The sequence below is a fragment of the Meleagris gallopavo genome, chromosome 20 (genome assembly GCF_000146605.3).
Source record: "Meleagris gallopavo isolate NT-WF06-2002-E0010 breed Aviagen turkey brand Nicholas breeding stock chromosome 20, Turkey_5.1, whole genome shotgun sequence".
NCBI classification, from domain to species: Eukaryota; Metazoa; Chordata; class Aves; order Galliformes; family Phasianidae; genus Meleagris; species Meleagris gallopavo.
In genome coordinates, this window is record NC_015030.2 from 5,649,618 (window position 1) to 5,676,950 (window position 27,333).

Below are 27,333 nucleotides of genomic sequence, written 5' to 3' on the forward strand. Positions count from 1 at the left end.
ATGCTAGAAGTGAGATGTGAGGGAGGCTTTGTCCCTGATACACAGCTCATGTGGTGCTTCCTGAAATGCATGGTATGTAGTTAATGTGTTTGCAGAGCTCAGATTGATGCAAATATGCTCCTGAGCACTGAAATGCAGATGAGAAGTGGCCCTGTTCTGCAGGGGGAAATCTTAACCAAGCAGCCTTGTGTCCTCCCCATTAGTATGCTGAGAACAGTATCCCTCATACAGCATTTTTGTCATGCATTAGATGGGAATTGGGTTTTGCTGTTTTAAGCCTATTAATAACACTTAATGAAGCAGCCTGCAAGTAGACTTCAGATGAGTGAAGCCGCTTGCTGAAGGGTCACTGCTGGAAGGACACGGACAGTTTAACTGGCCAGGAATTGCTGGGTCCATCCAGCGATATCTCCTCTACCAGCAGTGTGTGGGAGTGCTGGAAGCCTCTTCAGTCCAGAGGGATGAGATGCTGTGCATTTGTTTGCTATGTTAAGTGCCAACGCTAAGTCCAGTCTCTCTCTTTTTTCCTTCCCCTTCAGCTGAAGCTTGAAGATCGCTCTGTGGTCCCTCGAGATGTGGTCAGACATATGAGCTCCAGTGTAAGTGCTCTTTTTCATGTCCCTTTTTGTTCATAACGCTGCTGCATGGATTTCTCAGACTTGCCAAATTGCCTGAATGGAACTGAACAGTACTGATTTGAGCGTGTTCTATTTTTAGTGTGTCTAATAGAACTAGCAGCATCCCTTGAAAATGAGATGCTGATAAGGCTGCCTCACTGCTGTTGTGTATCTGCAAAGGTCTCCTGAGCACAGGCAGCCTGGCAGTGTCAGCTCATGAGACAAACCTGCCCACCCAGGTGTCCTTTCAGTTTCAAGTCAAGCTGCTCTGAGATGAGGGGAGTGCAGACCTGCAGCAAACCCCAGCATTGCTGGAGCAAGGCACACACCGAAGCACCTGACACAGCTAGGTTGGCAGAAAACAAGCTGGCTTTTAATCATCAGCTTGTAATTGTTACCTTTATGCTTCACTATTTAAGCCCTAGTCATTCTATGCTAGCTTTACAGTATTTCTGCACATCTGAGACGTGTAGATTTGTCTTGTAGGACATACTGGCAGCACTGTCCCAGTATTGATCATCTGATGAGATGGCATCCCTCAGGAGCTTAGCTGGGCTGACAGCTTGGTGCTGCTGCTCACAGCTAACCTATAGCCCTGAGCCATATGGGCTGCCAGGTGGGTGCTTGCATCTTCTCTTGACTTGCTCCCAGCACTGTGGCTGCCCATGTGGTGCTGAAACAGGCACTGGTTGCTGTGGTTGCACCACACGGTGAGCTGCCATCCTCTGACCTGGCTGAGCGTTTGAAGTAAAGCCTCTTTTATCCATTAAGGAAAAAAAGTCAACCCAGTCCTTTTGCACAGAATGTTCCAAAGACAAGAAAAAGGTAGGGGGAAAAAAAAAAAACAACTTGAAGGGTAACTTGAAAAATGCTGAAATAAAGCATTTCCTTAAGAAATCAAATTCTTATTTGAAGTGGAAATTTGGATTCAACATCTCTTAGTAAAACTGCAGCCCTATGAAAACATTTCAACCCAAAACAAGGAACTGCTGGCAAATGGAAATATCAGCAGCTCACAATGCTGTACCTGGCACAGCTGGACACTGCTCTGTATCTTCTTGTTCAAAGCAGGATGTTTTCTGTGTCCTTTCTCTCAATTGCCTGTTTCTAATGCTTTTTACCATCCTGAAAGCTTAAAGTCACTTTGAGCTGTTCTCTTCTTGGCAAATGTGGATACGCTGCCTTTGTTTGCAATTTCCATACTCATTGGAGCACAAATGGGCTTCTCCAGCTTGCTGCACATATGTTGGTAGGTACACTGGTGTGTCCCAGCAGGCGTTCTGCACGCTCTTATTTTCAGTTTGCATGTTTGGACGTTGGCTTTTACTTGAGCATTTGTGCTAGTGGCTGATAATGTCATTTTATCGATAGGATGGTGGGTAAATAACTCAATTATTTTCCTCCCCTCAAAAATGTGGTGTATCTGAAGATGACCTGAGCTTCGCCTTAATCTCAAGTGTATTTTAAATATCAGCGGTAAATAAAGCAATGAATCCCTTCTGTCCCAAAGAAAAATGTTAGACGTGTTGCAAAAAATCACTACCGTGTTTACAGTAGGAGAGCTGTGGCTGTCAGCCTGCCCCACACCACTTGGCCTGGCAGGTGCACAATGAGGAACTTGCTCTGTATGCACTGCACTCCCAGGGCTTGCTTGTAACCTTGGGTGGGAAGGACTCGAAATCCTCTGTTCCTCAAGAGAGGAGCTGACTCAAATTCAGTGCTTCTCGCCTGGCACTGAGCGCGAGGAAGGAATGCCTAATGCATGAAATGAGGTCATTTTCTCTGAATGCGGTTGGGCCCCCGTGAGTCTAATCCAGATGGATGCAGAATGGTGGCAGACTCCATTTTTCCAGGTGGTGCTTGGGGGAAAAGATGAGAAATAGGGCTGCAATCTGTCAGGCACCCAGATTTGTTGCTTTGGAGGGTGCTGGGTGCTGCTGCCCCTTTAAATTGAGCGGTGGTAGGTGGAGATCTTGTCAGAAGGGAGTATTGAGGGAATGAGTCAGATGGGAGGTACGTGGTGTGGGGGTCTTGGAGCCTGCTGTGCTCTCAGATAGAAGACTGATGGGTCAGGGGACGAAACTCTTCTTGCTTTGGCTCCGCATTGCTGAGCGCTGCTGCAGCCTCGCTGTGATTCAGCAGAACTTCCCTGCCCGCAGCACTGCCTCTGTGGTGCAGGGCACTGCTTCATGTGGCAGCGAGGTAAATAAACCCAGAACAGCAGTTCAGCAGCAGGTGAGAGAGGAGAGCCAGCGTCCTGTGCTCCTGTCACTTCTCAGGCCACTCGCAGCGTTGATCTCTGCTTTCTTAACTGTCACATGTAAGTGTGTGTTCTCACTCAAGAGCTTAGCAACTGGAAAGGGCTGAACTGACCCCTCTGCTCCTTCCCGTGATCAGGTGGCACCCTGCTGTGTCAGATGGGCTCTGGGGGTACCAGGCACTGGGGTGCGTTTGTTTGGTGCTGATGGAGGAGGGGCTCTGCCACGGGAAGCCTGCTGCTTTGTCTCAGCTGATTCAGGTGGGGTGAGAGACTTGAATCCCAGAACAGCAGCAACGTGAGGGTTTTTTGTTTCTCTGGCTGCTAGCTAAGCGGTCTGTAGCATAGACTTAACAAACCCTAAAGAGCAAAATGTGAGCAGAGGATGGATGGTTTATATTAAAGTAGCAGAAGCTGGAGTCAGGGTGAGGGTTCTACTTTGGCAGGTGCCACTTGTGAGCAGGCCTTGCTCATCCCGTGGCCAGAACCTTGCTGGCAGCAGCTGCCTGACCCAGGTGTGGTTCTGGCACAGCCTGTTCGGGTCTCTGCAGAGGTGTCAGTGGGCAGCAGGGCTCTGCAGGGCTCCTCCTGGCACCGTGCAGGCTGCTGGCTGTGCCAGGTTCAGTGCAGCCATCGGCTGTAGCTGAGAGAGTTGGGAAGCAAAGGAAACCTCTCTAGAAGTGGCAGAAATCTGTAGAGCAGTTGGAAGGGATGAAGCCGTGCTGCCCTGAGCTGTGCCAGCCTGGCTCCCCCAGCCCTGCTGATACACTGGCACAGCTCTGCGAGGATGTGGCACGAGGGCATTGCTGCCTTCATTGCCTTGGGAGCTGTACCTGCAGGACGCAGACTGCTGTAATTCCGGGAAGAGGATTGCAGCATGCAAGGTGGAAATGCAGCCAACCTGTGCTGAACAATCTGCCCAGGTGCCATTCTGGGCTGTGGGACGTCTTGGCTCCCAACAGGAGGAGGGATGAGCTGAGCACCAGCAGACTCGTGGCCTTCCAGAAGGGCCGCCCAGGGCTCTGGGTGAAAGCCTTGAATGTTTGATGTTGCCAATAGGACAACGAGCTTATAAGTGGACCGAGCAAACAAATCCACCTCTCACCAAGCGTAAGCACTTCCAGCATTGTGCTCAAGTCCTGCTGGAGCAGTGACCTTCGTGTTTGAGATAAGGACGGCCTTGAAGTTGCTGATAGCAGGGCATTTGTCACGCTGTCCCTCAGTCCACTTTTATGGTGGACTGTGGGCTTTAATAAATAAAAGTATGGATTGTCCCAGCTGTCAAGGGCCAGGGCAGCTGCTGTGTCTGACAATGTTTGGGTTAGCAGCCTGTCCTTTCAGGCTTCTGCCATATGTGTAAGCAGTGTATGTATTGCCAAACTATCCCCAGAAGGCTCCTGACAGCATGTGGTATTTTCTTTGGGACAAAAAGGATTAAAACTTTGCTAAAAAGTGACAGAGGCAATGACAACCACCGCATAATTGAATCAACTGTAAATTATCTGATGTGAAACCTTGACATCTGAAAGGTGCCAGATTTTTTTAGTATGGCAGCAGGTGAAGCCCATTTATAATGTCCTGCACAATCAGGCTTTACATGAGATCACAGATTGCTGTGCACAGATTGTGCACAGAGCATATGCATCTGTGTGCAAGGCCTCCTCTAGGTTCTAAACCCTTCTCTTCTTTTGTGTTTCCAGGACAGCCAGTGTGGGACTGTAATTGATGTCAACATAGAGTGTGCTGTGAAGCTGGTAGGAACCAACTGCATCCTGTACCCTGTCAACAGCAAAGACCTGCAACATATCTGGGTGAGAACTCAACCAAAACAAACGGGAGCCAGGGTTTTGGTGATGGGAAGAATGCTGCTGTGTTCCAAGCAACTTGTGCAAAGGAAGCATCTGTGCAAGATGCATCTGCAACTTGGCTTTATTTTAAAGCATCCTCTCTGGGAGAAGGTGGAGCATCTCCTCTTCTGCCCATCTCTTCTGTGTTTCTGAGCACGTTGCTGAGATCGGGCTGACTTGGAAGGTGGGGTTGTCACTAAATTGTGAGAGCTTCTCTATTGAGATTGTCAGGTGACAATACAACCAGAGCCCCTCGACTCTGGCTCAGCAATGTTGTTAGTGCTTAAGCAGTGAGAATGCTAATGGGAGTCGAGCAGCTTTCTGTTGAACTGAAACATTCCTGGTTCTCCCATTTTATGAGGGTGGGGGATTTTTGGATGCTGAGTGGTAGAAGGTTTTATCAACTACAGAAATTCAGGGCTGTTTAAATGGAGAATCTGTACTGTGCTCTGACTCTTCAGTGTACCTTAATTCAAGCTTACAGCAAGGTCTGCAGCTGCTGCCTGAAACCCACTCCGAGGTTGCCATCCAGTCTGTGTTATGTGAGGATTTACTCACTGGTTCAAAATACAAGGGCTGATGTTTGTAAAGCTTTTCCCGTTTTCTTCACAGCCCTTCATGTATGGTGACTACATAGCCTACGACTGCTGGCTGGGCAAGGTGTATGATCTGAAGAACCAAGTCATCCTTAAGCTTTCCAATGGAGCCAGGTACTTCTTTCTATGGAATGCCCCCTAGCCTTTATGATCCTGATCTGTTCTAGGAGATCTAGGCGCAGGCTGAGCTTCTCATTCATGTGCTCCTGTTAAGTCATCTGCTTGCTTTATCCTTGGATATAGAGTACAAATACATCTTTATCTGAAAGCGTCACTCATTACCCTCTGGAAACGTGTTATCTGAAGGATGTTATTTTTGTCAGTCCCAGCAGATCAGCCCTCCAGAACTAAAATATGTTGGTTTTTAAAACTGCGCTTCTGCCCTGGAAAAAATGGTTGTTTTGACATCTCATGAATTCCAGACTTCTCAGTAGGAGAGTGTGCCTCCTCTGACAGGCAGGGAGGGAGGATTCTTACCTTAAAGCATCTGCAGGATTGTGGAAGCTTGCAGGCTGGTGCTTCCTATTAATGATGGAAAAAGCAGCCCAAGATTGAGCTTAAGTCGTTATGGTCAGCTCTGCTTTATCTGCACCGTTATTTACAACAGTGTTAGGAGTGTTTTTAATGAGGATGTAATCTAAAGCCATACCTCCTGAGAGAGATTTAACCAGAAGCATTGCAAGAGTTTTCTTGTTACCTTAACGTGTGGTTCTGCAGAGCAGTAAATGATTTGAATTCTGATCCTTGTGCATGTCAGGCAGGAACGTGTAAATGGAAGCTCTCTGGACTCTGTGCTGTTACTGAGGCCTGTCTGGTCTTAGTGATGCAGAGAAAGGAAGGAGCCAGTGGAGGGCCAGGAGGCACACAGGCATGGCAGCTGGGATACCACCCATCTGTCGTGTAAATCGGATGGTAATGATTTAAAAAAAATAAAGAGGGGAAAAAACAGCTCTGCATTCAGCTGTTTCTAAGAGAAGTGAGCGTTGCAAAAGCCATAAAAGACGACTGGTGGATGCTTCTGTGATTTTTCTTGACTGTTTGAGCTTTCGGTTAACCCAGACTAGAAGGCTCTTACACATCTGTTAAACTGGGAGTGAAAAATAGCTGCACTTCTATATCTGCACCACCTGCAGTTACTGGTGGAACTTAAAACCTTGCTTGGTTTCTGTTAGCAACTCATGCATTGCTGTGTCAAATGAGGTAACTGTTTTTGAAATCTTTATAATGAATCATTTGAAATCCCACCAGAACTTAATCTGAACATAAACTATTACTGGAGCAAGCATACCCAAACTGCCTTTAGTTTCCTGCACCGGTGTGGATAACAAATGACACCTTTGCAGCAGACAAATCTTGACCAGTACCTCGCATATTACTTAATTTTCTTATTTTTTTACTCACTGAATGGAGCCTTATATAATACCAGGCAGTGTTTTTTACGACTTGTCTGTAGGCAGTTCTGCTCTGGACCATAAGGGCTCAGCAGTGCGCATATGGACAGACCCACTCAGGCAGCAGCAGTTGATCTGGTGCTGTTTGGCTCTGGAAATGTGACCGTGTCTCTTGTCTGCTCTCCAGGTGTTCCATGAGCACAGAAGATGGAGCCAAGCTGTATGACGTCTGTCCTCACGTCAGTGACTCGGTGAGCTCCTGGTTCTCCCGAGAGCCTGTTTGATCAACTTGAACTCATAAAGCTTTTTGCATAGGAGGGAGAGGGGAAGGGCAAAACCACAGTTATTTATAGATGCTAAAAGTTAAGTGATGCATTACATCTGAAAAACAGTTAGCTGGATCTTCTCTTAAGTAAGATGTAACGAGATGTAGCTTAAAGGTGTCCCTGCTTATAGCAGAGGGGTTGAAACTAGATGATCTTAAAGGTCCCTTCCAACCCAAACCATTTTAGGATTACTAACAGGCAGGTTTTCAGCAGATAATACATTTAGTATATCCCACTGTGTTTTGCAAACAAGTCACACAATATTCAGTCAGATGGCTGATGTCAAGGTGGCTCACTGTCTGCTCAATACATTTGTATGTGCTTTAAAAGGCTCTTGCTCTATTTAATGCTTTCAAATGTAATGCTTTCTTCTGGAAAAGGGCACGTTGTGTAAATGATGTTCTGCTAGAAGCATGTTTCTAGATGGTGTAGAATACTCACTTGCTGTTGTTGTCTGTTGCATTCTCTGAATGGGGAGCTGCCATCATGCTGGAGTTTTCCATATCGTGGTGGGGAAGGTTCTGCTGGCATTTCAGCTGTGTGCTGATAGAATCTCAACTTCCTCACCTTGCAAAGCAGACAGCAGCTTGCTTCTCCTTCCAAATGGCATCAGCAGGGCCTCGCTGTGTTCCCACAGCTTTACTGGGAGTTGGCTGAGAGAACAGCATATAATTCATAAAAACTAAAATGCTGTCAACCCTTATCCTTCCCAGCCTTCAAAGCAAAGATCTAAAACTGCATTTCTGTTCCTCTATTTCGTGAGGAGTAAAAGGAATATAATTGTAATAGGATGGGCTGCTGTGGTTTTCTTGTTCTGCACAGAAAAGGTGTGGTCTGTTGCTAGACCTTCTCTGGTATTTCAGTCTCTGCTATTTTGGGCTGCACAGCATTATTGTGCTTGCTAAATCTGTGTTGAAGCAGCATCCGCATTTTGGGCACTGATTTTGAGATCTTTTTTTAAGTCAGGCTGCCTTCAGAATACATGGAGTCCTATAGAGGCTCACAGTTTTGTCTTAAACTTGAGTTCTCCCCAGTGCTACCCCGATCCTGTGCTCAGAATTGCTGTGTTAGGTGCACGCCTGGTCTAGATCTCATTGCACTGCTCTCATCCTTCCTGACAAATTACAAGACTTGCTACATTTTGGTGCTCCGTATTCGATTACTCTAAACTGTTCTGTCCGCCCCCACATCCTGAATCTTGGCTCATCAAATCACTCTAAATATCAGTGGAAAAGAGTTCTAGGAAATAATTGTTTTCTTTATAGCCCTGTTCTGTTTTCATAGGGTTGTTGTGTTGACTAATCCACCCAAGGCAGGAAGAACACTCACAAAGTTAGTCTGACAGATGGAGGAGTGAAGGCAGGAATCCCCTGGCTGGCTGATAGCTGCAGGAGCTTGAACTGGAGCATGGAAAAGAGATCAGGTGTCCCTGCCCAGGACTGTGGCCTCTGTGGCTGCCTTGTTACTGAGAGCATAGGTGTGAAATCCGTATCTTTTGTTTCTTGCAAATACCTTTGCTTCTCCCCTACTGAGTCATAATCCTGTACGAATGTGTGATAGAGCAGGTTGCTATAGAAACTGCTGGGTTGGCTTCAGAAACGAGCTTTAAGAGATGGGCAACTTGCTAGTGAGACAGACTTTTTCCCTTATATTAACCTTGCTGATCACGAACGAGGGAAGGGAAAGGCTGCAATCTTAAAACTTCTGTCCTTTATGCTGGTTTTTCCTCCCTTTCCCTCGCAGGGTCTCTTCTTTGATGATTCATATGGCTTTTACCCTGGGCAAGTCCTCATCGGGCCTTCTAAAGTCTTCTCCAGCGTACAGTGGCTCTCGGGTGTGAAGCCTGTTCTGAGCACAAAAAGCAAGTTCCGAGTGGTGGTGGAAGAGGTAAGCACTGCCAGGCTGACAAGGGGCCACTTTCTGCACAGAGCAGCTTGGAGCAAAGTCAGCTTGCCATGGTAACCTCCCGAGAGCAAATGCGGTGTGGTTCTGTTCTGAAGTGACAAATTTCTCACTGTGGGCTGACAGGACTTTGGAGCATGGCTTGGCTTTTCCTCCCAAGGGTCCCTGCTGGCGCCTTGTAAGGTGACCATGTGCCAGTACACTCAGAGGCTTGTAGGCTGATCATTAGGGTAGTAGAAGCACCTCTTCCATTGAAAGTTAATGTTGCGTGCTATCCAAAAAGGGAGAAATGTTGCTGACTCCTTGCTGAAAGAGGGAGCAGCTCCAAGTCCCTTAGTGTGTCTTTGTGACATTGGACTGCTGAGTTGTATGAACTGTAGCTTCCTTCCAAAGCCAGATGTCGTCTTCCTTGAAGCTAAAAGCTGTAGGAGCACTCAGTGCTGCCCACAGCCATGCTACAGAGGAGCTGAAGTGGTTCTGGATGTTGGGAAACTACACTTAAATGACAAAAGCAGATTTGCTGCTTTCCTTTACTTAAATTTTCAGATCCTAGGCATGGATTTGGGAAAGCTGAAAAATCAAACCCCTTTTCCTTTACATTGCAGGTGCAGGTGGTAGAACTAAAGGTTACTTGGATCACTAAAAGCTTCTGTCCCGGAGGTACTGACAGTGTGAGTCCTCCACCCTCAATAATCAGCCAAGAGAACCTGTCCAGGTGAGAGCAGTTGAAAACCTTCTGCACTGTCAGGGTGTGCACAAATGTGGGTGATGTGCCTGCAGACACAAGGCTGTTTTTTTTTTTTCCTCCTCCTTGTTACATGCCTATATTCCAAAACTTCAAAAAAGTGAAGGAATGACTACAAATCCTAACGTCCCACCATTCTCTCCTAATGCTTTCCAGTCAACGAGTGCCTACCCCTGTCCTTCAGTTTGTGCCTGAAATAGGCTTCACCTGTTAACTGTGTGTGCAGTGAGGAAACGAAGTGCCCTGCTCTGGGCCCACGCTGATGCTGAGGGAGCATCTGGTGCCCTCTGCAGGCTGCAGCTGCGAAAACAAGCTGGACAAAATTCAGAAAGATCAGTCAGATGTGTAACAGCACAACAAAGCATTGTCCTGCTTGGAGCTCGTGGGGAAGCTGGAGGAGAGCAGCTCTCAGATGGCAGCAAAAAACACTGCCGACTTGAAATGTGTCTTGGCAGCTGTCTCTGGGAAGGAGGACTGGAGGGAGAGGAGTTAGTGGTGTTCCAGCTGACCTCTTTGTGTCCCTAGGCAGTCTTTTGTGAGACTTTCCACTCCTCCTTTACAGCTGTGTGCCTGGGAAGGCTTGGTGTGGTGTTAGCTTCTACCACTCCAGAAGAAGTGCTGTTGTCAAGAGGACATGCCAGCCTTGTGAAGGCTCTGGTTGCAGCAAGGTTCTGTTATTGCCTTTTTGCTTTGCTCATGGTTCTCCTTTCATCCTACCAGGGTAAAGCGTCTGGGGTGCTTTGACCATGCCCAGAGGCAGCTTGGAGAAAGGTGCCTCTATGTGTTCCCGGACAAAGTGGAACCTGCAAAAATCACCTGTGAATGCCCAGAGAGGAACTGTGTCCTGGGTGAAGGATCAGTTGCCAAAAAGGTGAACTTAGGAGGATAAAGGGAGGGACGCGTGACTTCTTTGACCGTTTCTGATTGCTGTGGTTTTTAAAGCACAAATCTTCTTGTGGTCCAAAATGTGACTCCTGGAGTGATTTTAAAGAGTAATGGCTTCTTGATGCCAGCAGCGAAGTCACCTTGTGCAGCAGTCTCACTGCACTGGGAGAGGCATGCAGCTAATCCACGAGAATGTGAACAGGACACTGAACGCAGGGGTGTCAACTTGCAGGGGCGAAGCTGTGCTCTGACAGCCTGGACTTACACTAACAGAAACACACACCTATCCTCACGTTTATCTTGGAGCCAAAGCATTCATTTCAATCCTTTCTGCAGTGATACTGAGGAATGTCTGCTTCCTAGGCCAAATGAGTCATGCTGTGACTTTACATGTTGGCTGTAGAGCAGTGGTGTTCCTAGAATAACAGGATATCAGCAGTGTGGATGGTGACCTCCCTGCGCAGCTGCGTCTGTTGCATAGATTAACTTGTGTAGCCTGTTGTGACCTTCCAAAACAAGAAAGTTCAGAGCTTGCTTAAAATAGCCTAAAAGAGCAAAGCTGACTTGCTGAGGACTAGTCTGCCGCTGGTATTTGCTCCTAAGCAGAGCAGTGGTGTGATGGCTGTGATGTTGTCACTAGCATGACTCTTGCTAGTTTGCACATTTCACCATACCAGAGTATTCTGCAGAGTTCACCATTCCTGGGTTGTCTGCCAGTTTGCACATTGTTTGACCCACATCTGCTTTCTGCAGGTGAGGAGACTGCTGAAGAAGCAGATAGTGAAGATCATGTCGTGCTCCCCAGAATCTCAGCGTACCACTGAAGCCCCGGACAAAGAGCCTGCTCCAGCTGCTGACCAAAAATCAGAAGACCTCAAGCCTGGCTCAAAGTGTGAACTGGAGGACTCTTCCAATGGTGCGCCGAGCACAGGGGAGAGGAAGGAGGAGCAGCCTGAAGAAGCGGGGAAGGACAAAGGGGGAGCAGCAGTGAGACAGCAACCTCCCTTTCTGCTGAAAGATGAGGGATCCGCCGATTACAGGCTGCAGTCCATGGAGCAGGATGCTGATGATGAGGCAGCTGATGACACAGACGATACTAGCTCTGTCACCTCTTCTGCCAGCTCCACCGCCTCATCCCAGAGTGGCAGCGGCACCGGCCGCAAGAAGAGCATCCCTCTTTCCATCAAAAACTTGAAGCGGAAGCACAAGAAGAAGAAGACCAAGATCTCAAGAGAATTTAAGCCAGGAGACAGGTGAGTTGGGCTTCCAAACCTAGGTAGAGTTGCTAAAATCCCTTTCAGATGTAAACCACCTCCTCAGCGTGGGTGGAGGGGATGATGGTGTGCCTCAGGTTGGGACACTGCTCGTTAGTAACCAGGAGTGATTACCTTGCGAGGACTGTGCAGTGGCCTGTGTGAAATCGACTTGATTTGAGTCCAGCTTGTGATGAAACTGTGGCCACGTGATGTGACACTGATGCCGGTCCAGCTCAGCTGTGCTTCAGGGCATGGGCAGAATATCTGTGCTGCGCTCGGCTCTGTGCGCAGAGCAGGAGGTGAATAAAGATCACATAGCTTAGATGTGACACTAATTGGGTACCTGGGTGGTGCTTCTGCGGAGAGGCTGAGGACAAACCACAGCAGTGTGACTGGACAGCTCATCCTCACAGAGCTCATTGCTGGCAAGGCTTCGTACTGCAGTGGGCTCTGCTTTATCCTCATCCTGCTCTGCATAGGTATCGGCAGCTTTTGCCAAATTGGTTTTTTTAATAGACAAAGTGCACTGCTTGAAAGCCTCAGAGGAATTGATTTCAGTAGCCTGGGGGAGGGAGGATTGCATCTATCAGCCCGCTTCTGGAAATAACTGCATCTCTTAGCATTTTCTTTCTCTTTCTGAACTTAAGAATGTTTAAACTGTTTTCAGGGGAAGCAAGGACACTGACAGCTGGGGAACCTGTCTTGCTGGTTTTCCTGGACTACTTGTGTAAAAATGCTGCATCAGAAATAAACTGATGCAAATAACATGCGACAGTCCTTCCAAGAAAGTGACACCGGGATTTAAGGGACCCAGTAGTTTGAGAATGCCTTGGACTTTGTTCATGTTTTGTTTGGGTATTTTAGCTTTGTTGCTCCTTTTACTTCCTGAAGGTTTTGGAGAAACTGTGTTTGAAGGTCACAAACCTCAGCAGAACACTATTGGAACGGAAGCAAAAATGGGAGCACAGGATAGCATTTCTGGGAATGCTGTGGACTCGTTCCTAGTTCACTTACACATTCTGCTGAGTGTCTCTCCTTCATTAAAGGCTTCACCAGGGAAGGCTTAGCTGGGAGAAATCCCCGTGGCAATTCTGACTCCACACAGGGAAACTGAGGCCTGGCGTTAAGACACTTTCCAGCAATGACTGCGTCTCCAAGTATAAGAAATGCAGACTTTTTCAGCTAGGGTTTCATCTCTGTGCTTATACTTTACAGGACACATGTGGCAGCTGGTCACAGCTCAGTGTGAGTGGTCTTTGCTGTCTGAATATTCAGATGAAGCACTGCTGAGAGATGCAAAGCGGGTGGATCACTCACCAGATCTGATGTGTCAGCTCAGGGCTACCTCTACCTACGGGGTGCCAGCTCAGCATGCTGCTTTACCATCAGCTTGAGGCTTCCTGCAGCTCTCTGGGCAGCACGTGGACCCCCGAGAATGCAAACTGATATTATTTCCACTTAAAATTATTTCCCTGATGACATTCATAAAAAGAGGGCTGGGTAGAGATGAGGGAGATAGCTTCTTGTGTCTTTTTCACAGTTTGACTTGAAACCAAGACAAATGCAGCACTTATGCTGTGTCTGCGAGGTCTGGCCAGCAAAGTAAAGGTTGTGCTTAAAATCAGCACAAGATTGTGTGGAGTCGGGCAGGACGGAGTGCAGGCAACCTGGGCAAACTCTGCTAATGAGACCTCCGCCTTCCTCTTGTCTCCTGCGGCACAGAATGCATCCAAACTGTCACACTCCGTGATGGAGTACCAGCATGTGGTTTGTGGCTGCGTGCTTGGGATTCGTTTTTGAGCTGCAGGCAGATGTGTACGTGTTTGAACAGCTGGGAAGGAGGGTTCTCTTTTAAAAAAGAAATCCTTGTGTGCAGTGTGTTCGTCTTTGTGGAAGGGCTGAGATGGATGCTGAAGTTCCCTCTGGTAACTCACCGGCTGTGTTTGCAGGGTTGCAGTGGAGGTGGTGACCACGATGACTTCAGCTGACGTGATGTGGCAGGATGGCACTGTGGAGACCAACATTCGTTCCAACGAGCTGATTCCAGTCCATCATCTGGACAACAATGAATTCTGCCCCGGGGATTTTGTGGTGGACAAAAGAGGTACCGAGTGTCACAGACATGCTCTCCTTGGGGAGTAAACACGCTTTTAATGGCAAATTGTTCTTCCTTCTGGATCCCCTAGTGTGTTTTGCAGCCCATCTTACAGTAGCTGTTAGAAATGGTCAGGTGAAGTTAACATAAGAGCCTTACCAGGGACAGGCAGTGATTCAGGTGACTTGACACGTGTCAGCACACAGCCATTGTTTAAATACCAAGGTTGAACTGTGACAGCCGAGCTGTGAAAGGAATAAATACCAAGGAACAAAGCCAGGATGCTCAGTGTTCTTTCAGAGTGCGAATGGCTCTGAGGTGTGTCCCAAAACCAGGGGAGGAATGAACAACTCATGCTGTGCTGCTTTCCTTGAAGGACCTCCTGTCGTGACCCTCAGTTTTTCCAGAAAGGAGTCTGGATACCACTGTGCTGGATAAAAGGGCTCCCAATGTTCTCACGCTGTCCAGTGCACCATCATTTTGTTTCACCATCCATTCATACCCTATTAAAATGCAGCTCCTTAGCTGAGGACAGTTTTGACTGTTTAGGAAGAACTGTTTTTCCTAATGCCATTCACAGATGGAAGATTTCAGCTGAGAGCTGGGGCGCTGACAGCCTCGGGTGTGCAGAATCTGTGCTCTTCCATTGAACTTGCCTACGTTTTTCTTTTTTCTCCTACTACTGTGACCAAAAGCTCAGAGCTCCCAGGACCCTGGTGTGTATGGAGTCGTGCAGTCTGGTGACCATATCGGCCGTACCTGTGTGGTAAAGTGGTTCAAGCTGAAATCCAGTGGAGATGATGTGGAGGTAAGTGCAAGAGCCACACAATAGTGAGATTCCTGTAGATAAACCTGGCAGTCAGATCTGCAGTGGAGCTGGTCCTTGGGGCTGGGAGCAGTCATGTACTTTTGGGCCTGGCAGTAACCACATACAGTTGATTTCACACGCAGTTGAGTTCAGTGTCAGAGTTTTTCCCCACCATGTCTTTACTAGTTGGTGGAAAGAGAGGATCCACAGCTTGTTATCCTGCTCTGTGGGGGTTTGTAAAACGCTGTATTTCACAGACTCTTGGTGGGCTAGGAACAAAACATCAGGCTTGTCTGGGGAAGTGTTCCACTTTACTGCTCGTTTCTCATTACTTGGGTGCTCCTAGCACTTCTCCAGTAAATAAAAGACATTTTCCTTTGCTCATCAGTTGATGAGCTTTTTATCAAACACTTCCTGTTGCCTCAGATCTTTTCTAAAGTAAATGCTCTTCTTCGGGCCCCACTGAACTGCCTTGAGAAATCTGGATGTTCAGAAGGGAATGAAACAACCTTGCGTGTCTTGTGATTGCGGTGACGTGGACCTGAGGTAAAGGTGAGGGTGAGCAGGGAAGAGCAATGCTACCCATTTCCTTTCATTATAGTTCTTTGATTGATGTGCTGCGGGATGAGATGACAGAAGGGACGTGAGCAGTTCCTTCCTGCAGTCTGTTAAGGCAACAGAAAAGTGACAGGATGGAACGCAGAGTAGCTCAGGTGTCGGAGGTACGCTGGGAAGATGAACGCAGCATCCCAGGGCTGACATGTCTGCGTTCTGTCTCCAATGCAGCTGATTGGGGAGGAGGAGGATGTGAGTGTTTATGACATTGCTGACCACCCAGACTTTCGCTTCCGCACCACTGACATTGTGATTCGCATCGGCAATTCGGATGGAGCCACAGCTAACGAAGATGAGGTGGGTTCTCAGTGCAATTACACGACTGTGGTATCACCTGGAATTAGTCTTGGGGCGTGTGGGAGGAGTCGGTGGGAGGCCTGTGGTCTGGGGCCTTAGGCTCTGTGTGGGCATCCTTAAGTCTCTAGCTTGCTGGGTTTGTTTTATTGTATTCCCTGCTGTCGTGAGAAACATATCGGATCTGCGGGGCTGGTGGAAATTCTGTGCTGAAATGATTGGGCTGATGGAGACTGTAGCAGAACAAGAACAAAGTTGAGACAAGGCTTAAGGGTTGCTTAGGATTTGAGTAACCTCTAACATGAGAATGCTCTGTGTGCAAGAGTGAAGGTGAGTTTGTTGTGTAACCAGTTTCATTCGACCACCTAAGAGTGGGATTCTTGTGGTAATCCAAAAACACATATGTTAATTTGGATCATCTGGGGAGAAAGGGAGAGCACTCAGTTTTGTAGAGAACGTGGAGTTTGCTGGGAAGCAGGTTTCCTTATTTTGCCTGGAAGCCCTCCAGCCATTGAGAAGCTGCCCTAAAAAGGGATAGCTGGTGTAGGATGGCTCTTGCTGCAGTTCTAGTTTCAGCAGCACGGAACACATCCACGCTTGCTGGGCTGACCCAGATAACCTCCTTCCAGTGCTGCTTAATGAGCAAGCTCTGGGCCAGCTGTAGCATGTCTGTATGTGTCTGTGCGCTCTGGAGAAGCTGCTGCCAGCCTTCCCGGGGGGGCCAAGTGCAGGGCCCGGCTCCTGGCACCCCACTAGATGGCATCCTGCTCCAGGGGACTGTCGTGTCCCCTTTCTGGCAGATACCCAATGGTGCTGCCCTCAAAAGGCCGCAGCCCCAGGACTGCTGTTACTTCTGCTCAGCTGGCTCTCCACCCAAGCTGCAAGCATTGCTTTGGGAAGGACCAGGCTCCCGGGTCACCAGCACGGGGGGAATCTGCACTGAAGTGCCTGGGAAAGAGATGAAACTGACAAGCTGCCCTTGTTTCCACAGCCTTCGGTCGGGCAGGTGGCTCGCGTGGATGTCAGCAGTAAAGTGGAGGTGGTGTGGGCTGATAACTCCAAGACTATCATCCTGCCTCAGGTGAGGTGCTGTTCCCAGCTTGTGGTAGCTCTGCAAGTTTTGGTGTCAGATGCAGGCTGCAAAGAAAGTCTTGTCTGTGAGGGAATCCTGCTCCATTTATTGTTACCTTCCCATGGCAGTGGGGCTTCCCACTTCTGGTAGCACAAAAAAATCCTCACTTTTTTTTTTTTAGGATGACTGATCAGTTAATTAGCATGGCTTTTGAATATAGAGAATATTATGCTGCCAGGGAATTGCAAACAGACTTCTGGTCCTTTTACACACACTGCTGCCTGTTCATGTCTCTGACCACAGCCTACAGCACCTGCTGCTTTGCAGGGTGGGCTGCAGAGCTCAGCGATCATCAGCTTTAACTTGAGCCCAGATTCACAGTGTTGCACAACTAAAGCACAGCTGAAAAACTATTGCTGCTTCTGTCTGGCTTGTGAAACAGTGCTGTAGTGTTTTGTCTTAAGAAGCTCCCCCAGAAGCTGGATGAGAGCCACAAATTGTGACCTTACCTACATAAGGGTCAGACCCAAATGTCTTCCTGAGGCAGGGAGGGAGAGGAATTGAGTGCAGACTTTAAAAATATGGAGCCATATTGCCAATCCGTGTAACCCCATTCATTTGTCCTCTGCATTGTTCTATTTTAAGGCTTATATTGTATGGTCTTGTAATCGTGTTCACTATTCCACATAGTTTCATCCCATGTCTCTTCTCCTTGTTGCTTCAAGTTAACCCAGGCAGCCTGAAGAGGAGAGCAGATTTGCTTCTGTAGGGTCCCATCTCCTGCAGCACGACAGTGAACAACATTGCTTCTGCAAGGAGAAAGTACTTGATCAAGATTCCATTTTAAACCAAGCATCTCTGCATTAATTACAGTAGAATAGTCAATGCCTGCACTATGGCAGTGGACTAGAGCGTTACAAAGCAGGCTGCTGTCTCCCTTCCCCCTGTTGTCACATGTGCTTGGATGCCAGGCACAATCAGAGGTCTGCTGTGTGCTCCACAAAGGGCTGCTCTCACACTGCAGTGCTGGGACTCCAGCAGCTCCTGCTGTGTCACATCAGTCCCTTCCATTCTGCTTGTCTGCGTAATTATGGGAGCTGGGGAAACGTCAGGAGTGAATTATCAGTTAGTAAAACTGTGATTTATCAATGCCTGCCCGCATGCCAGAGACGAGCTGTCTGGGTGCTTTTTCTCAGCTCTAAAAATAAAGGTGGCATAACTGGCTAACTTTCCATCTCAAATTTGGATTAGCTTTGAGGGCGGTGTGTTTTGATGGCTTTTCCTGCCTGCAGTCACTTGTGTTAAACCCAACCAACCCCCACTGGCTGCCTGTCTCTGGGTGGCACAGAACTGGCTGAGCAGGGCTGGTTCAGCTCGAGGCTTTGACAAGAGAGCTGAGCGTCCATGTGCTTCAGCCTCTGGAATCATGTCTTACGAGGTTGAGAGGACTCTTGGGCCATCATTCAAGCATCAGAAGCAAAGTTGTTCTCGGTCTTCTGCTTCTCTGATGACATTGAGTGCATCTCTGAGCCTCTGCAGAGAACCTCACGAGAGATGCAGTGTGTGCAAAAGCATGATTAGAGCAAATGAGGGTAGATGGAGCGTGGATGGGTTCTGCTTTCGGTACTGAAGGGGAAGAGAACATTTTATGTAAGAGCTTATTCAGCAGCTTGAGTTAGACTTTATTGTCCCAGCTGAATTTTAAGCAGTAGTCACATACAGCAGCTAAAGCAGCATAGCAGAGCTCTGACAGCAAGTAGTGTGTGCCACAGAAGAAGAAATCTGGTGTGTGAATTTTTTTGCTGGTTCCAGCATTGTCTGTGTGGAAGGACGGAGTGTGGAGGCAGCCAAAGCAGCATTCTGTGCCAGCACAGCTAGAAATACAAACTCCACTCATAATAGCCAGCACCTTCTGAGTTCGCTCTGTGTTCAGAGCCCCTGGGGCATTTGGGTAGCTGGTTGGCACTAACATGCACTTGTTGGTGGCTCTGTCCCAGCCATTGGGAAGGTTGCAGCCCACCTAGACCTGCCCTACTCTCCCCGCAGAGCCCTACTTTGACAGGTGGAGGATGGGGCTCTGCTGGTTCAGTCTGTGTGGGTCATCCATTAGGATGTTATTTGGATCATATCTCACCCACCCTGAGTAGATGGAAGGGGTTGGAACAGCCTCACAAACTCTAGCTGACAGCTCCCATTTCATGGGGAGAACCGACTTGCCTGCATTTAATAACAGTTAAAACTCTGCACTTCAGCCTTAAGTACTCTGTGCCTTTTCTAACTGCTCTCCTTTAGCACTTATACAACATTGAGTCGGAAATTGAGGAGTCGGACTATGATTCTGTTGATGGCAGCACCAGTGGGGCATCCTCTGAGTGGGAGGATGAGAGCGACAGCTGGGAGACAGACAATGGCCTCATGGAAGACGACCACCCAAGAATTGAGGAGTTAGAGCCCGAGGAGCCAGCAGCAGAGGAGGTAAAAAAAGTAGAGGAACAAGTCCAGGGAGCTGTGGCTATGGCAGTTGCAGATCTTGCTGCAGAGAAAGCTGGCAAGGATGGAGCCCCGAAGAGCTTCAGGGAACTAAAGGAAGCCATCAAGATCTTGGAAAGCCTGAAAAATATGACTGTGGAGCAGCTGCTGACTGGCTCTCCCACCTCCCCGACTGTGGAGCTGGAAAAACCCACTCGGGAGAAGAAATTCTTGGATGATATTAAAAAGCTGCAGGAAAATCTCAAGAAAACCTTGGATAACGTGGCTATTGCAGAGGAGGAAAAGATGGAAGCCATGGTGGAGACAGAGAAGAAAGAAGAAAAAGCAGAGGCACAGACACCAGTGAGGTCAGAGTGGCCCAGTGAGACACCAGTGCTGTGCCAGCAGAGTGGGGGCAAACCTGGAGTCACCTTCACCAGTGCCAAGGGAGAGGTGTTCTCTGTGCTGGAGTATGCTCCAGGTGAGTGCGCCAGGCCAGGCTGCTGGGAAGGCTCTGTGCTGCCATGTTTCTTTTGCTCCAAAATATTTGCATCTAAGGTTGGGTATCCTCCCTTATCTTTCTCATAGCTGATTAAGTGGGGAGGAGAAATTAAGACAACTTTGGTAGAGCAGTTCATCTGGGAGCTAAACTTGGCATCTCTAGGCACTGAACTACTTCTCAAGCCATAAAATAAACTTGCCTTTCTTCCACGTTGGAAATGAGCTTTGGAGGGCTGCGTAGATCAGACAGTTTAAAGCGATGGGGTTTGTTCAGGCTTTTTTTTCTGAGGGGCGGTGGAGATTGGTTGAGGAGCAGAACAGGAGCAGCTGGTGCTCTTGTGCTGGGTGTCCTTGGTTGGATGAGCGTCCTTGTTAACATTCATCTGCCAAAAATAAAGAAGGAGCATCTGGTTGTGTGGAACACAGGTGACAGCAGAGCCCGAGGTGCTCGGCAAGCCCACCAGCTAAGCCAGAGCTGGGGAGGAGAGGTGGCCAAGCTGTTCTGAACCTGCAGGTGCATGCAAATAAAAGCAAGGAGCTGCACTCAAATTTCTGCAGGCAGGAGGTCATCCCAGCAGTGTGACAGGGCCCTTTGCAAGACCAAGAGAACAGGAGTTACAGGTTGTGGCTGCTATACCATGTGGGAAAAAAGCAAATAATCTCTGGGCTGCCTCCTGGCTCAGCACCAAAGTAAGCTGAATTGCCCTGGGCTGATGTGTAAGCTGGGATATGTTGAAAAGCTCTAGGGCTTCCCGTCTCTACTGCAGGAGTTGGGGTTCTTCAGGAAGATTTTTGTGTAGTTCTTCCTGCTGATGTCCCCTCTCTCTTTTTGTCCAAATGATACATTTAATGCATGGGTGGATCTGCCTTTGTAAGGAGCTGGTGGCAGGCTTTAATTCTGCTTTCTCCCTTGGCTCACAGATAGTCATGCCTTCAAGAAAATGGAGTTCCAGCCCCCAGAAGCAAAGAAGTTCTTTAGCACTGTGAGGAAGGAGATGGCTCTGCTGGCCACCTCCCTGCCAGATGGCATCATGGTTAAAACCTTCGAGGATCGAATGGCAAGTGTTTGCTCTCCAATTTCTGTGTGTTAGAACTGGGCTCAAAGTCCAGCTGGCTTGGAACTCCCTGCTTAGCCTCAATCCCCTACATTAGAGCCACAGGAATGTGAGCAGCATGCGAAATTGTAATTACCATGAATGGTTGCTTTTGCATTCCCTTAGTGGGGGTGGCAAACACCACAGATTCTCATGGCAGGAAATCCATTTTGGGTTGTGTGTCCCACTGAGCGGGACAGGCAGGTGGGCAGGCAGTGGAGGATGTGTGAGCAGCGGGCACAGCAAGGCCATAGCAGAAGCACAGCTTCTAGGGAGAAGGTGCCCTGAAACGTGTGAACTGCAGGTCTGGAGCAAGGGCTGAAGTGGACAGAGGGATAAACCGGCTGCGATCACACAGCCGTGCCTGGCGGCTTATATCAGCTTTCTCCACAGGACCTCTTCTCAGCACTTATAAAAGGGCCCACACGCACGCCCTATGAAGATGGCCTCTTCCTCTTTGACATCCAGCTCCCCAACATCTACCCTGCTGTGCCACCTCTCTTTCGCTACCTCTCCCAGTGCAGCGGGAGACTGAATCCCAACCTGTACGACAATGGCAAAGTGTGTGTCAGCCTCCTGGGGACGTGGATAGGCAAGGTAATGCTTCCTTCTACCCATCCACAGGTCACAGTGGTTGTGCCAGGTCACTGCTGGAACCAGACGCTTCCATCCAGGCCAGGAGTCCTGGGTGAGGTCTGGTCTCTGGTGCTTGAACTTGGTGGTGGCTCAGGCTGTAGATGTCTGGAGGTGGATTGATGGGACAGCTATGTTGGGACTGGAACTGATGTGGTGTGTAGTTATACACCATTCCAGGCAGACGGCGTGGCCAGGCAGCGTGCTGGGCTGACAAAAAGTAAGGAAGATGACTTGGTGTTGCGGAGGCACCGGCGCATCACGTGCTTGTTGAGTCAGTCCCTTGTTCCTGCTGCAAGCCACAGGATCTTAGTGGTGGGGATGTAGAGAAACTGGGGTCTTGCTTCATCCAGTGGTTATCTCTGAGCGAACCAGTGGTGCTTCTGCCCTTTGATGCATTTGTTATGTGTATTTCAGGGGACAGAAAGATGGACCAGTAAATCCAGCCTCCTCCAAGTACTCATCTCCATCCAAGGTAAATGCTCCTGCAGAACCTGTGGGACAGGAAAAAGCAGGGGGGGAGTGCAAGCTTATGTCTGGCAGGGGGTTGATACGTGCTGTGCCAATTGGGCTGCTGCTGCCTTTTGCTCTCACCTCGCTGGACAAAGCAGTGTCCTTATCTCAGCAGTTCAGCATTCCGAGCAGGTACAAGCTTTTCTCATGCCTTGATTTTTTGGCTGCGTCCCAGGTCTCTGAGACAATGCTTTCCCTTCTTCCTGCAGCCACAGAGCTGTTCTGCTTGTTATTCCGAGCTGACAAAGGTGGACCATTTTTTTTCAGCCAGTTACCAAAGTTGCTGCTAAACTGGACTTAATTTGCAGGACTGTTTTTATCCCCGCTGAGTCATCTACTTGGGGCACATTTTTGCTCATGATGTTGGTGTTTACACTCCTAAAGCAGAATAATCAGGGGTGTGTCTAGACCGGCCCCAGGGCTTCCTGTTGCAGAGCTTTGCCCTATAATGTCCAGTTTGGAGGCAGACAGTCTAAATCAATTCTCCACCTTAAGGCCAACTTTCTATGCAGGGAGCCCAGGAATGTGACTTGAGAAATCTCTGACACAGAACAAAGGCTGCTGCCTGGAGTACACAGGGACTCTTGCTCCTCCACAGCCTCCCAGCCTGCCTGTGCCCTCCTGCTGGGGGGACAACGCCACAACAAAAGCCTTTTCTCATTTACGGAGCTGAGCGTCCAGATTTAGAAGCTGAACTACTGAATGTTTTACTGGAGTGGTGGATAGTGGAAAATCTCCCACCCTCCCTCCTGCTGCCTGGTCTTGGGGAGACTGGTGTTGTCACCTCCACCAGCTCTAATGCAGCTTGTGGCAGGCTGCCAGCAGCATGGCAATATCAGTGTCGTTTCTACCTACACAGAATTGCAATCTGGCAGAGGCAGGCAGAGAAAGCTCCGTGTGGGTGGCTTGTCACTTTGTTCCTTGTCTCTGTACTGCCCTGCTGGGACTATACTGGGTAGGATGGCCAGGTCAAAGTATGTCTTCCTTTCTTATTCAGAGGAGGAGGGAGGAAAAAATGTATTTAAGAACAATTTAAGAAAACGTATGGGCTACATTTGCATTCTTTTTTTGCTAGGAATAGAGGGAAAGTTGTTGTGAAATGTTTTTCCTTCCACCCTTTTGACCTCCTGCTGCTGCGTGCCCTCTGCATCACACCACTGGAAGCCTCCTCTCAAATGCTGTTCTTGGTGCTGTCTGGGATCCTCAGTGTGTGAACAGAAGGCTGCAGAGCCGTTCACACGAAGATGAGCAGGGGGCTGCAGCACCTCTCCTACGAAGACAGGCTGAGGGAGCTGGGCTTGTTCAGACTGGAGAAGAGAAGGCTGCGGGGTGACCTCATTGCAGCCTTCAGTACCTAAAGGGAGCCTACAGACAGGAGGGGAATCAACTCTTTGGAAGAGTAGATAACAGCAGGACAAGGGGAAATGGTTTGAAGTTGAGGGAGGGAAGATTTAGGTTGGATGTCAGGGGGAAGTTCTTTACAGAGTGTGGTGAGGTGCTGGAACAGCTGCCCAGAGAGGCTGTGGATGCCCCATCCATCCCTGGAGGTGTTCAAGGCCAGGTTGGATGGGGCCCTGGGCAGCCTGGGCTGCTCTGAAATGGGGAGGTTGGTGGCCCTGCGTGTGGTGAGAGGTTGGAGCTTGGTGATCCTTGAGTTCCCTTCCAACCTGGGCCGTTCTGTGATTCCAGTGCATTTTGCAGAATCCTGTTTGTCCAGCCTGCCTTCAAAAGCAGGTAGCAGGAACCAAAGCACAGCTTCCCTCCTGTGTGTTCTCCTTCAGCCCTTCCAGCTGCCGGATTTGCCTCTCAGCGATGCGCTATGGGTGCCGATCAACAAAGGAGGTCCTCCTTTAACCCGCTGCCCTCGTTTCCTTTGCCAGGTCTCATCCTAGTGAACGAGCCCTATTACAACGAGGCGGGCTTCGACAGCGACCGGGGCCTTCAGGAGGGCTACGAGAACAGCCGCTGCTACAACGAGATGACTCTGATCCGGGTGGTGCAGTCCATGATGCAGCTGCTGCGCAGACCCGTGGAGGTTTTCGAGCACGAAATCCGCGAGCATTTCCGCTGCAACGGCTGGCGCCTGGTGTCCCGCATCGAGTCCTGGCTGGAGACCAACGAGCTGGTGGAAAAGAGCCACGAGCAGACCAACGGGGCGGATTCCGCCTCCCTCCTCTCTGCGGGCGGCGCCCTGGCCGAGAGTCCCGGAGACAACGGGGGGAGTGCAGCGGTTCCGCCGAGCAGGGAGCGGCGGCCGAATTCTCCGACTCGGCGCTGGACGGGAAGGAGGAGCTGGACGAGGCAGAATTCCCGACCTCGACGCCCAGCGATGTCCACCAGTACTCAGACTCGGAGAGCGCGGGCCGAGCCAGGGGGGTGGACCTGGCCAGAGACCGAACGGACGAGGGGAAGGCTGCCCAGGACTCTGCCTCGCAGCCGAGCGTCAAACCAAAGAAAAGGAGAAAGAGCTACAGGAGTTTCCTTCCGGAGAAGAGCGGTTACCCCGATATTGGGTTCCCCCTCTTCCCTTTGTCCAAGGGGTTCATTAAAAGCATCCGTGGTGTCTTGCAGCAGTACCGGGCTGCCTTAGCAGGGGCCAATATCCCAGAGTGGACAGAGGAGAAATAAACCGTCGGGTTAGGGACAGGCAGGTGCAGAGGAGAAGGGAAAGCAGCAGAAAGGAAATTGGCAAATGCTGTTACCAGTAAACTGGCTTCTCCTTCCAGCTTTTCTTCCTCAGCTTGGTTTGTTCCAAAGAAGGTGGTAGGCCTGATTTGCTCCTCCGAGGAAAGGTTGTCTACGCATGAATTTGCCCTCAGCCCTCCTTCCTTCCCCCTGTCCCACATACGTGCTCCTCTTGCGAGTTTGACCCTGCAATGGTAAGATTGGAGACCCGCACAGAAGCGTCTTGCAGCCACGTTCCCTCTGCACTTTCATCTTGGGGCACCTTTCCACACAGACTTTTCCCACCCAGCGGTTTCTGCTGCTGGGGTTCGAGCCAGAAGCGATTGCTGTAGGATCTGGAAGCGAAGGGCGCTGCCCTCTTTCATTTTTCTCTGCATTACCACGGGTTTTCTGAAATCTACCCAAGCTGACGCGTACTCAGACGTTGGATTGTTTGCATTGAAGTTGTCTGCACCATACGGAGTTGCTCTAGTCGTAGTTGTTCACCGATAGCTATGAGGTTCTTCTGATCAGAACTGAACGGGCAGAACCAGAACTCTGTGCTGCCCTGGCAGTGCCGTGGGGTTTCCATCTGCTCCTGTGACTTCTGCTCTTTTCTTCTGGAATCAGCTCCACCATCCACAGTCTATTCTCCGAGTAAGGCGGACTTCCCTTTCCCCACCATGCATGCCTGTCCTCTAGAAATACACGAGATGCGGGGCTCTGCCTCTTTACTTGCTCAGCTGTCTGAATCTTCCCTTCAGTCCTCCCTGGCAGCACTGGGTGTAACTCAGCTCTCAGCCTTGCCTGGTTGGGGGGAGCACGGCACACCTGCTGCCTCTCCATCACCTGCAGGGTCTGGGGGCTGTCTGAGCCAGGGCCACCCATAGGACAGGATCTCAGGCAGCGTGGCCAACTCCTGTGGGAGCAGCAGTTTGTGGCGGTTCCTCAACCAGTAACTGGAGCACATCCGACACCGGCACGGGCTGCTGCTATTTCCTCCCCTGGCCAGCTGCTTCCTGCGAGTGCCTGAACCTGCTGTGGCTGGTAGAGCTGTGGGCACAGCACATCCTATCTGTGTGCTGCTGCGGTGCTGCTGGGCCTCCGGGAAACAGCTGGCAGGGCAGCACGGCACTGATGGAGCCGGTGACCTTCAGCACTTTGCAGCAGCGACCTGCAGGAGCAGCAGCCTCCTGGCTGGGTGCCTTGCTGGAGCCTTTGTGTGCACGCACTTACGTTCACTTCTGGAGCTGGGGAGGTCACATCAGCACTGCTGCATCCACAGGAGCAGTCAGGCTGTCCTTCCAGCTGACAGCAGGGAGAGCTGGGAGCGGTCGGCAGTAAGGATGGAGGCAGATCCATTCTGTCAGCGTGGCTGTGATCCCTCCACCCCAGCCAGGATGTGGCCTTTCTTCTGACACCCAGCACAGCGGGCTGCTCTCAGTATCTCCCTGCTGTGCTTCTGACCTGCACTGTGGCTGTCCTTCACCCCCTCCATATGGCTGGGAAGGAGCCAGCACCGAGTGCTCTTGGTTGGAGGGAGAAAACCCTCAATGGCCACAACTTGACTGCTGGCAGAGCTCTGTGTGTCCCTTTGCTCCCCAAAGCTCTCACCCTCCAGAACACGCAACGCTGCCGTGGGGACAGCGTGAGCTGCTCAGAGAGGTCTGTCCCAGGTTTTCCCCATCGTTTTCTTTTCCACTGATCATAAGCAAAGAGCGTTGGCCCAGGGCCCCCCCAGGAGTGGGCGCTGCCCTGCAGGGGGCTCAGCCCCCACCACAGCACGGAGGTTTACAGATTTTCTAAGCTTTTGATAATGTGAAGCTCCCTGGTGACCAGGTTGGTGGTGAGCACACTGCAGCTATGTAATTTTTTTCGTGTATGTATGTAATATTTAAGGGTAACAAAAGTTAAAAAGGCTTAAAACCTTAAAAAAAATAATAATAATAATAATAATGATGATAATAATTAAAAAGACACAAAAAAAAGAAAAAAAAAAAGCCAAAGCATGATGCATATTGTTAGCCTTAAAACTGGCTACACGACTGTGTGATGTACAAATCTGAGCAGCCTGTAACTGTTTTAAGTGCTGGGGTTGGGGGAGAAGCATTACGAAATCAGTTTGTAGCCTTTGAATTCTGTACAGTATTTAAATGAAGAAAACAAAACCAAACCAGACCCGACCATTGAGGCCATGCTTAGAGGTGTGTCGTTCACGTGCAGATGTGGATGCTTGGTTGCTTAACGATATATGTATAAAGTGCTGTGTGACCATTAAAACTTTTTTTACCTGCAGAATTATTTTTTTGTTGGTGGTGGTTTGGCTAACCAAGGTGTAATAAAGGAGGGAAGATGACTTGCCATTAAATTCCGCCTCTGTGAGTAGTTTGGGCTGTCGGTCTCTTTTCTTTTCCCCCATACAGCCCCTGGCTGCAGGCTGTGCTGGGACCCCCGGCTCTCTGGGGAGAACAGTCGTGCTCTTCTCTCCATTCCCACCATCCTAATTGCATACTTTGTAGATGAATAAATGTGTGGTTTGCCCTCCTTTGTGCTGAGAGCAGCGAATGAGCTGTAATTACTGCAAGAAGGCTGTGATCCGCCCCAGCCCAGCTCCTGGGAAGGGCCCCTCGCTGGGCTGTGGGGGGAGATGTGGGCTCCCCATGGCTGCATTCAGCCTCCCCTCCTCCCCTGCAGGCCCCGAACGCCCAGGCTGCGTCCTTGGGTTGGGTTTGGGGGTGTTTTTGTTGTTTTTT

At 49.5% G+C, this 27,333-nt stretch overlaps 1 protein-coding gene across 1 annotated transcript; it reads left to right on the plus strand.

The window, feature by feature from the left end:
- On the plus strand, window positions 1-26,965 carry UBE2O (ubiquitin conjugating enzyme E2 O). The gene is given in 19 exon segments (XM_031556383.1): window positions 1-72; window positions 513-599; window positions 4,575-4,685; window positions 5,334-5,431; window positions 6,896-6,959; window positions 8,778-8,921; window positions 9,542-9,651; window positions 10,402-10,552; window positions 11,320-11,819; window positions 13,772-13,926; window positions 14,613-14,725; window positions 15,512-15,637; window positions 16,626-16,715; window positions 18,999-19,656; window positions 20,598-20,734; window positions 21,164-21,367; window positions 21,821-21,878; window positions 23,797-24,129; window positions 24,132-26,965. Coding segments are annotated over 19 exon segments (3,624 nt in total). The 3' UTR covers window positions 24,545-26,965.
- Window positions 26,966-27,333: the final 368 nt, after the last annotated feature.